The 11,803-nt window shown below is 39.0% G+C and overlaps 1 protein-coding gene across 2 annotated transcripts; it reads right to left on the minus strand.

Moving 5' to 3' along the window:
• Positions 1-5,492: 5,492 nt before the first annotated feature.
• Positions 5,493-11,340, minus strand: LOC123515916. 2 transcript variants are annotated; one of them, XM_045274814.1, is made up of 6 exons: positions 11,191-11,340; positions 8,748-8,794; positions 7,493-7,649; positions 6,488-7,316; positions 6,224-6,331; positions 5,493-5,759 (listed from the first exon to the last, which is right to left on the minus strand). In XM_045274814.1, exons 1-6 carry the CDS (start codon positions 11,230-11,232, stop codon positions 5,731-5,733), a joined length of 1,212 nt encoding a protein of 403 aa, XP_045130749.1. In that variant the 5' UTR covers positions 11,233-11,340; the 3' UTR covers positions 5,493-5,730. The 2 variants fall into 2 exon arrangements, with proteins under 2 accessions (XP_045130749.1, XP_045130750.1); XM_045274815.1 differs by having other exon boundaries at positions 6,488-7,313; positions 11,191-11,338.
• Between the last annotated feature and the right edge of the window lie 463 nt (positions 11,341-11,803).

Raw genomic sequence — 11,803 nt, forward strand, 5'->3', positions numbered from 1 at the left:
AAGAAGATGAAAGCCAAAGCTGGTGGTGAACATTGAAATCCCTAAAATGGAGATCTCAGCAAAAGGAAAGTGAGATAAGATGTGCTCCACCTTGGAAGTCAAATAGTCAAAGAATTTTACATAGTCAGAGGAATTAGGTGAGAGGTATACAGCACAGATGAATTTAGTTAGAGAGTGACATTGAAGTCTTAGCCAGATGGTAGAAAATTCTGAAGATTCAAGATTGTGGGCACGAGAGCAAGTGGTGTCGTTACGCACGTATGCGCAACATCCAGCTTTGGATTGAAAATGAGGATAGAGCAAGTAGGAGGGAACAGAAAAGGGGCTGCTGTCAGTAGTCACAGACAACTGTGTTTCGGTTAGGAAGAGAAGATGAGGTTTAGTAGAGGAGAGGTGGTGTTCCACAGATTGAAAATTAGAACGAAGGCCACGAATGTTGCAGAAATTGATAGTGAAAGTATTAGATGAAGTGTCAAGACACCCAAGGTCGACAGCAGAGGGGCAGTCCGACCTGGGGACATTTATGGTCCCTCCCAGAGGGGACTCCGAGGCAGGGCGTGGTGAAGCCATTATTAAATTTTGATTTGAAGAGAGTGTAAAAGTGTAAGGTGTTGTAGTGTAGTGTAGGAAGTAGTAGAAGTTGTCTTTAGAGGGCAGGCTGCAGCTGCTCAATTGTATAAATGAGACCACAAAGGGAACCGGGAAGAGAGGACACGGGAATCACTCAGTCTGCAGCACTGCCTACATCCCCGTAAGTACCTCTCCTGGAGTATTCCACCGGGCGGCAGGTGACTACTGCCTACTCCACATATATATATATATATATATATATATATATATATATATATATATATATATATATATATATATATATATATATATATATATATATATATATATATATATATATATAAACACACACACACACACACACACACACACATATATATATATATATATATATATATATATATATATATATATATATATATATATATATATATATATATATATATATATATAAGTAAACAAATTAATGGTAACGAAGTAGCATATAATGATAATTGTAATAATGACATTGATAATGATAATATTAAAATGAAAACCATGATTAGTAATATTGATAATAATAATAATAATAATAATAATAATAATAATAATAATAATAATAATAATGATAACGGTAATACTGTAATAATTACAACAAATAACGATAGTAATAATGATAACAGTATTAAAATTGAAAACCATGGTAAATAATAATAATGATACTAATAACAATAATAATAATGATAATAATATAATAATGATTACAACACCAAAAATAAAAATATTAAATCACTAATAGTAGGAATGGAGAAAGAAAAATAACAATTACAATGATTACAATAACAATTATAATAGGAATAATAATAATAATAATAATAATAATGATAACAATAACAATAATGATAATAACAGTAATAGTAATAATGGTTACTGTAATACCTATGTCAGTACACTACCTCATAGAAACATACGAATATTAATTAAAAATTTTGTCTGCTCCACATATATAACACAAATTAAATTTAAACTAAGTCAATAAACTATGCAATTATTCTTGCCCTTCCTGACTCTGCATTGTGGGAAAGGGGTACGTGATCAATAATGAAAGACTTCGAGGGGTACATAAGATTAAAAAGGTTGAGAACCCCTGCTGTAGAGGATAGTACTGACAAATGCTTCATAGCTCCCTTATTACATTGTGCAACCAGCTTGTCGCGGCTGTGTGTGAGAGCCTGTGTGCTGCAGAGAGCACGTCACTGTGGCCTGCATTGCAGTGTGCCAGTTGGCATGTTGTTATTAGAAGCGCAAAATACATGTAGAAAACTTTAGCTAAGATTCGTTAGATGGTTGGTATAATTTCAATACAGTAATTGCGCTGTTGTTGCCTTGATCAAATTCCACAGTGAAAGACATCGTCGCTATCCCATTATTTTGCAGTGATGGCCGGGTGTCCTAACTATCAAGAAGCGTTACTGTGTGCCGGGAAATGTTACTATCAAACTTACCGCACTGCTGGAAAGAGTTGTCATGTTGCCGGTAATCGTTACCGTGTGCTAAGAAATGCTGCCGTGCTGCCTGAAAGCTTTACCATGTGCTTGAAATATTGCTGTGCTACCAGAAAGTAAGTGTTGTCTTGTTACCATGTGGTTGGGAAAGGTTTTCGTGTTGCCGTTCTGTTGGAAAGTGTTGTTGTGTTGCCGTGCTGGCGATGATAGTGTTGGTGACATTGGCAAGTGACAAAGTAAACGACCATAAAGATGGCAGTTACGTATTAGTCTAGAAGAGCACAGACATTAGTAGTTTGGCAAGTGTCCGACGTCTTGTCTCCGCAACAATAAAGGTGCTTTTCTGTGCACATAATGTGAGTTGTGACACTTTTGCTACAAGAGATGGTTTTTTTTTTTTTTTTTTTTTACGGTAAGGCCTATAGCGCCTGTAGGCACACTTGAAGAGTGTATGGAAAGCGCTGTTCAGCTTCCGCCCATTAGTGGCGCAGGCAATTTTATTTATAGTGGTACCCATATTAGGGCCCATATCACCCCCGAAGTTCATTTTGGGTGTAACCACCTAGAACCTGGGTATCATGGTGACATGTAGGTAACTTTAAATCACTTGACAAATGGCAAAGTGTTTAAGGCTGTACGTGGTGGGTCTCTCTCTCTCTCTCTCTCTCTCTCTCTCTCTCTCTCTCTCTCTCTCTCTCTCTCTCTCTCTCTCTCTCTCTCTCTCTCTCTCTCTCTCTCTCACACACACACACACACACACACACACACACACACACACACACACACACACACACACACACATTGTGTATAGTATGCTCGTATAGTGCTAGTTATAAGCATATTAGAATCTCTCTCTCTCTCTCTCTCTCTCTCTCTCTCTCTCTCTCTCTCTCTCTCTCTCTCTCTCTCTCTCTCTCTCTCTCTCTCTCTCTCTCTCTCTATATATATATATATATATATATATATATATATATATATATATATATATATATATATATATATATATATATATTTTTTCTTTACTTTGATTAGAGGTACATCTATTCATTGCACAATAAGTCATTGTCGCGCTGGGAGGTGCAGCCACCTACTGCGCTGCTCTGATCCACGGCTCACAAGTTAGGTCTATTATTTCTAAGAGTCATGTGAACACTGATGTACTGTTAGGCTGGTTACTTTATTTGATTTACACGAAAGATCATTTATCAACGGTTTGACCAATATGGCAAGGAACTTAAAAGAATTAGAACTTTAGGAAATATTTTGTTAAACTACTATACAAATGAAAAGTAATAGTAATATATTACCACAAATTTTCTAAGAACGCTTTAGGCTTCTTATACGGTTCAAGGTCAGTGATTCATTTGTTCTTCCTGATTACCGTCAACGTCCGCAGCCTAACTTTCTTGGATAGTTGTGTGCTCTTAAATCTTAAATTTGTACCCTTTAGTAGCCCTGCACAACATTGACAACAGGGCATGTGCTCCGTCATATTCCAAGATATACCATGGGCGATGATTCTTTTGAAATAGTGTTGGGGGGGGAGGGATGGGGCGAAATTTGCTTTTTTCCGAGACAAACATGCAATGTATGTTAAGGCATATTATATTATAATCTACTTGTGTTACTTGTAATTCGGCAACTTCTCTAAAAAATTCTCTTTTTCTGCCTATGCTAACATTATTAGTAGTACTGTATTGTGTGACTGAAATTATTGTTTATGTTAAGACAACTTATCTCGAAGAGTGGGAAGGATAAATAATACTATATCCCCCCAGTCTCAAAAGTGAGGGGAACATGTCAGCAGGGGGAACGAGAGGGGGACATTTGCCCCGCTTGGAGTTTGTCGAAAATATAAAAATGTATGAAAAATACAAAATGAATAAAAAAAATTACATGGAAAATGCAATATGAATAGAATACCATGTACATTTATCAACTGTTTATTACCGAAATTATTCTATTACTCAGGTTTCTTTATTGTTACTAGTGCTATTGTTGGAACAGGAATTGGAGTCGTCGGGGTTTCTGCCAAACTTGTCAATCACCCTATTCATTGATGTATTTTTTTTCTGCGGACGCCCATGCCCCCCATTGTACTTTTCTTTTTCTGCGGACGCCCATGCCCATGACATGTACTATATCTTGAATGTAGTGGCAGAACTTTTGGCAGCAGCCAATGCTCCAGGCTTAGCGCTAACATGCATGGTCAAAATAAATAGCGTTACCTTACATATTACACCACCTTCGTAGTAAGAAGGCCTGCCCCTATCCCCTTTTGAAGCCATCTAAATACATAGGCTGCAGCGATCTTTGAAACTCCGTGAAAATAAATAGGGATACAATCCTTTCCAGTAATAAAGTTACATTACTTTGGAAGTATAATTCATACAACAGCGTGCTTACTTAACTTCTGTGATTACAGTCCACTTTAAAAGATAAGGTTTACACTTGACAAGCACGATGTCCTGACGGTCCACCTGACAAATCCTTCCCGCTGCTGCTACAGACGCTCGTTTCGTTTAACTCTATATCGCTTTCTTGCTACTTTTGCACTGACTTCAGTAATCATCAGTGTGTTTTTATGTACAAAAGTGCACATGCTTCTTAGAAATTCGTCTTGTTCCTTTTGGCACAAAATATAACCTGTTCCATTCTATAATGCAAGTTTGCCATTTTTAACAGACATTCCTGTGTATTCCTATCCAAGGTAAAGATAACCTTGTTCCTATCTAGGAATACACATATATTGCATTAGGGAACCAACGAAAACTTCAAGGTGCGTGGGAAATTTTTGGCGGGCCAACCAGGGATGGAGGTGAAAGTAGTCAGTGGAAGGTACTAGCAAAATGAACAGGAAAGGAAAGGTATAAAGAAAAGACGAGGAGGAGACGGGAAAGAAAAAGAAAAGGAAAGAGGGCAAGCGTTGCTGCGGACGGCCTTGTGGCGACCAAGACTTAGTGACAGCGCATGTGCAGGAATTCTTGGCCTGGGGAAACGGAGAAAGGAGCAAGAAGCGAGCTAGCTATTATAGAGGCCAGCCCACACCATGTTTTGGAAACAACGAATCCAAACAAGTTTTTTTTCATGTTTTATTTATTTATTTTCTTATTTGTTATTTTTTTACACCATCTTACCTTGGACGCAGAGGCTTGTGAGTCATAAAATCTGGCGCCAATGTAATCGCCGACACAGATGCGGCTGTGGACCATCTCAGTGTTTACGGCGCTTGGTGACAAAGAATCCTAAAGGCCGTTTCACATACATTATACATCAGAGAAAATGACAGTAGTAAGATTTCCGAATTCTGTCAAGTAGTGCTGATCGTGTTCCTTCGAGAGAGAGAGAGAGAGAGAGAGAGAGAGAGAGAGACTACCATTTTGTTAGCCATGGGAGGGCGAATATGTTTTGTTGGTTATACTTTTAAAGTTTCAAATGTTCTTTTATTATTATCTTTATTGCTGTATTTGCTTACAGATAGACAAAGATGCACGCATAGAAAGATTTTTCCCTTGTAACAGAAATCCTACTTTGAAATTTTCCAAAGTCGAGAAGCAGTCATTTACTTAGAATTCTTGCCGAATTCTTGTTATTACATAGACGTTCAGCAATAGCTATTGCCCAGCATTTCTGACTCCGAAGAACAGGCTGGTTTAGTAGTTTGCCCTGATTACATCTATACAGGACCTGGTGTTGTAGCTGCTCCTGAAAGAGAATAAAATAATAGTGAGTGTTGTGAAAAAATAATGAAAGCCATTGTTACCTTCTCAGAAATGAGAATGGTCATCTAGCTTACTACACAGTCTACTGAATGTATTGTAAAATTTTGTTCAGGAAATAAAGTAACTAATTTAAGGTTGTAGTAAGTTTCGTATTATCTGCAAAATCATATCAGTGTATGTGTGTGTGTGTGTGTGTGTGTTAGTTGAGTTTACTTTTAGTTTAGCATGATTAATGAAACATTGCTCTTGTATTCTTGAATGAAGCATTATAATCATAACCATGCTAAGGAAACTTTTTTGTTTAACGCTTTCAACCTACACTACAAGTGTAATTGATTTAAGTATAAAGAGATTTGCTCTGCAGATTTTCTCTCTCTCTCTCTCTCTCTCTCTCTCTCTCTCTCTCTCTCTCTCTCTCTCTCTACAGTACATACAGTACATACGAACCTGCGGGCACGCAAGTTTCTCCATCGGATGCGTATCCTTCCTCGCAATACAGATCACCATTAGCAGAGTTACACAGACAGTTGGGGCTGCCCTGGATGCACTCTCCTCCTGTAATGCATCATCATCATCATCATCATCATCATCTTTATCGTAATTAAATATGCCATCCAAAGTAAATTGAATGAATAGATAAGCAATAGATAAGTAAGTTCATAAATTTTATAGTGTACAGTGCAGTGCCCTGTGGATATGAGTGGACAGTACCTTGGATTATGTTGGGATAGTCAGTACAGTTTCTTCCGACAGGCACTGCACATTTGGGTGCCTGAAGTTTGAAGCATTCAGTGTTGTCCGTGGAGACCTGACATGACCCAGTACCTTCTATCTGACCTGGTTTCCAGAAGGAATTTTGTGGGCAGCTGTGGTGTGATTGATGAAAACCTGAGTCATAGAAGCTGTCAGCAATGCACAAGTAAAACTTGTGACAGTTATACTCATCTGGGAAGCGACCTTCTGTATAACAGATGAAATCTTCTGGCTGGTAACTACAGGGGTCTTCACACTTTCCTGTTAAATCATTGAAGAGGAGACCACATGAACAGCTGAATGTGTACTGAATCAATCCTCGTGCAACTGGCATGCATTTGTAATATTCGGTGCAGTCGTTGGGATTAGGGAAGATGCCATGTTTGGTGCATTCAACGTAACCAACAGGATATTGGCACATGAGATCTTCCTCCTTGAAGACCATGTCCTTTTTACAAAATTCAACATTTGGATCCAAGTTTCCAGCTTGACACTCGAGGTAAGCCTGAGGACTGTATGGATCAGGAAGGAGTTCTCTTTGGTTTTGGCACTGACATATCTCAGGACTATTTGGATAGCAAACACCTCCACCAAAGGTATCTCGCATGTCACAGGTGTGACCTGCATCACAGTCGTCCATGTAAGCTCGCCCGTTCACACAGTTTACAAGAGTTTTGCAAGACATACAGAAAAAGCCACTCTGAATGTCCTCGCACATGAAGTCATAGTTCGGGTCCATTGGTAACGCTCTGGCGTGGCGGTCATGGAATGTGCAGTTGGTGTCCTGCTGGAACAGTGACGAGAGAGAGAGAGAGAGAGAGAGAGAGAGAGAGAGAGAGAGAGAGAGAGAGATGGGAATTAAAGTATAAAAGTCATAAATAAACTTATAATATCAATTTGCTGTATACATTAACGATCAACATCACTCGCTTCTTCAAGAGGAGACTGAAAAAGAAAGCTTACTTTGCTTGGGTTTAGACATTTCTTGGCGTCCTCATTAAAGATGGCTCCCTTACAAGAGCCAACGTGAGGTTCAAAGTATTTGCCTTGCGGAATACAGTCTACGTACTGATCACAGCTCTCAGGATGGCGAAACCTTCCCTCCGCTTCACAATGCAGTCTGTCGGGAAGAAATATTGAAAACAGCGAGCGTTAGGTTCTTATCAGGATACCCCTGACAATGTGTGATTTAAAGATTTCAAATTGCCAACACTGAAGGAAATACTTAAAAAGAACAAAGGGATGAGAATGTTGAAATTTGGAAATTCTACAAAAAAAGGTAAAAATACTATGAAAACATTGGGAAATTAGGTCTAATTTAATAAATGCCTTTGAGATCTTATATTTACTGCTAGAAAATAATGACGTACTGCACATTTGATTTAAATACTCTCTCTCTCTCTCTCTCTCTCTCTCTCTCTCTCTCTCTCTCTCTCTCTCTCTCTCTCTCTCTCTCTCTCTCTCTCTCTCTCTCTCTCTCTCACACACACACACACACACACACACACACACACACACACACACACACACACACACACACGGCCCGGTAGCTCAGTGGTTAGAGCGCTGGTTTCACAAGCCAGATGACCGGGATTCGATTCCCCGGCCGGGTGAAGATATTTGGGTGTGTCTCCTTTCACGTATAGCCCCTGTTCACCTAGCAGTGAGTAGGTACGGGATGTAAATCGAGGAGTTGTGACCTTGTTGTCCCGGTGTGTGGTGTGTGCCTGGTCTCAGGCCTATCCGAAGATCGGAAACAATGAGCTCTGAGCTCGTTCCGTAGGGTAACGTCTGGCTGTCTCGTCAGAGACGGCAGCAGATCAAACAGTGAATTACACACACACACAACACACACACACGCACACACAAACCGCGTAGTGTAGTGGTTAGCACGCTCGACTCACAATCGAGAGGCCCGGGTTCGAATCCCGGTAAGCGGCGAGGCAAATGGGCAAGCCTCTTAATGTGTGGCCCCTGTTCACCTAGCAGTAAATAGGTACGGGATGTAACTCGAGGGGTTGTGGCCTCGCTTTCCCGGTGTGTGGAGTGTGTTGTGGTCTCAGTCCTACCCGAAGATCGGTTTATGAGCTCTGAGCTCGCTCCGTAATGGGGAAGACTGGCTGGGTGACCAGCAGACGACTGAGGTGAATTACACACACACAGACACACACTCTCTCTCTCTCTCTCTCTCTCTCTCTCTCTCTCTCTGATTACTTACTCTCCATCTTCAGAAAGTACTGTCAGTTTCGCAGAGCTTAGGCTCACCTGAAAATAAGAAAAAGGAAGGGAAGCAATATAAATATGGGGTTAATATAGTTCATAGTTGATATTCATAGTGTTTAGCTATAATCAGGCAAGAAAGTCTTGCAGTACTATAGAAATACCTTGTAGTAAAGAAGATCAAAGACCATAAAATCTATGTGTATCATATGGTGCTTTAGTTATGATGATTGATTAAGTTTATTACTTTACTTCATAACTACACAAAGTATACGTGTATATATATATATATATATATATATATATATATATATATATATATATATATATATATATATATATATATATATATATATATATATATATATATATATATATATATATATATATATATATATATATATATATATATATATATATATATATATATATATATATAAGTGTAATATAATGAATAATAAACACACACACACACACACACACACACAATTGGGAAGGCTGGCTGGGTGACCTGCAGGCGACCACACACACACACACACACACACACACACACACACACACACACACACACACACACACACACACACACACACACACACTCGCTCGTTCACTCACTCACTCAGGACGTAATGTGCAAAATATAAAGTTTATAAATGGGAGAAAAAGTTTGTTTTACATTCTGAAGCCTTAAGAGATGCATATGACCATTGGTTTGGACGGCAAACTAAGCTAAATTAAGTACTATTTTTAAGGATAATATGATTTTACTGAAGGGAACTGAAGGTTTGTATAATGATTAAAATCCATGTAAGTCAAAGGTGGTGTATGGCAGAATCATGTGATGTTTGCGTATGTATTGATGGTGTAATAAGAGAGAAAGCAAAAAATAAATGTGTTGGTAGAAATGTGTAGAAATTATAATAAAAATAGTTTATGAATAAAATCTTGTTTATGATTGTATATCTCTCTATTTGGAGATATGTTGGTGTACAGAAGACAAGTTATTAGAAAACATAGATAGATATAAGGTAGTGTTAGAAAGGAGTATAAAGTTCAATAAGTGATTTTGAAGTTTCTTAGACAATAGGAGAACATAAGAACATAAGAAAAGAGGGAAGCTGCAAGAGGCCCCCAGGCCTATACGAGGCAGTCCCTGTGTGTTTAAGCTACTTAATTCCATCTATCATCCCCATCCATGAACTTATCTAACCTTCTTTTAAAGCTTCCTATTGACTCAGTCCTGACTACATAACCACTGTTCTACTCATCAACCACTCTGTTTGAAAACCATTTTCTTCCTATTTCTTTCCTAAACCTGAATTTTTCAAATTTAAACACATTATTTCTGGTTCTGTCCCCGCTACTGATGCTAAGAACTACTTTCATGTCCCCTTTGTTAAAACCCCTATACCACTTAAATGCTTCTATCAGGTCTCCTCTTAACCTACGTCTCTCTAAGGAATGCAGATTGAGTTTTTTCAGTCTCCCTCCTTAGGGAATATCCCTCGATCCCTGTATCTTTTTAGTCATCCTCCTTTGCACTGACTCCAACATAGCTATATCCTTCCTAAATTGCTGTTAAAAATAGTATATAATTTGGTTGAATATAAAAAAAAATGGGTGATGGTATAGGAATTTTTTAAATACCTTAGTTCAATTTATTACAGAGAGAGAGAGAGAGAGAGAGAGAGAGAGAGAGAGAGAGAGAGAGAAACCATATCAATGATGAAAAAAAAGAGACATAGCATAGCAGTACGAAACAGTTTGCGTGACGGAATAACTATTACATCAAAGATTATAAATGCAAGTGAAACTTGGAGAGTAAATGAAACACAGAAGTCAAAGATCTAAGTAGATGAAATCTTTCTGTGAAGGTAAGATAAATATTACGCTAGTGACGGCAGTGTACGAGAAATATTTCCCTTATAGAGACATTAAATAAAGGTGAACGAATGTAATGTTGTGTGGTTGAGACTATTAAGCGCAATATAAGAAGATGGTTTGGCCTTATTAAAAAATCAGTGCGTGAAATACCTGGGAGAGTATTGTGTTATTCTAATGGATGTAGCAGGTGGAATAGAAGGATCAACAATGAGATAGAAGGAATGGTTTTCCCGAATGCTTGCATGGAAATAAGTGATAATAAGAGGACTACAACATGAAAGGAGGGAATGCAAGGACAAATTCTTCTGTTGTGGCAATTCCATCGGAAACGTTTTTAGAAATAAACGTCAGATAGTTAGACATAAGGATAGAGAAACAGACAGACAGACAGGTAGACAGATGAATATGTGCAGTACCTTTTCATTTCTTTCTTAGATTCCAACTTGTACATGCGAGAATAGGCAATTTGATGAGATAGGATTATAAGTACTACTGTTAGATGTAAAGGAGCACCTGCAGCACCAAACAGCACTGTCTGGCATGACTGTCATACTCACGGCACAGATCACCATCAGGATGCGAAGAGCGGTGGAAGCCATCTTGGCTGCAGCAGCTTTGGCTTTGGCCCGGAGCAGCGAGGAGACTGCTTATATACGGTACAACCTCCCGGTGGGCCAGCACCTGCTCTGTCTCACTCCTTCCCACCACACCTCACTGCCCACTCCCTATCCCTACTCCCGGACGTCCACTTTTGTCTTTTTTATTATTTTATCCTGGAACGGGTTGTTGCCCACATTTTCTATTTGGAAGTAATTTATTATACTAACCACTCTAGTGCTAACCAGCTAGCCATATTTAGATAGTATTCTAACAATTTATATTCACATTCTTGCACACACACACACACACACACACACACACACACACACACAGTGGTTAGAACGCTGGCTTCACAAGCCAGAGGACCGGGGTTCGATTCCCCGGCCGGGTGGAGATATTTGGGTGTGTCTCCTTTCACGTGTAGCCTCTGTTCACCTAGCAGTGAGTAGGTACGGGATGTAAATCGAGGAGTTGTGACCTTGTGTCCCGGTGTGTGGTGTGTGCCTGGTCTCAGACCTATCCCAAGATCGGAAATAATGAGCTCTGAGCTCGTTCCGTAGGGTAACGTCT

The sequence above is a fragment of the Portunus trituberculatus genome, chromosome 40 (genome assembly GCF_017591435.1).
Source record: "Portunus trituberculatus isolate SZX2019 chromosome 40, ASM1759143v1, whole genome shotgun sequence".
Lineage (NCBI taxonomy): Eukaryota > Metazoa > Arthropoda > Malacostraca > Decapoda > Portunidae > Portunus > Portunus trituberculatus.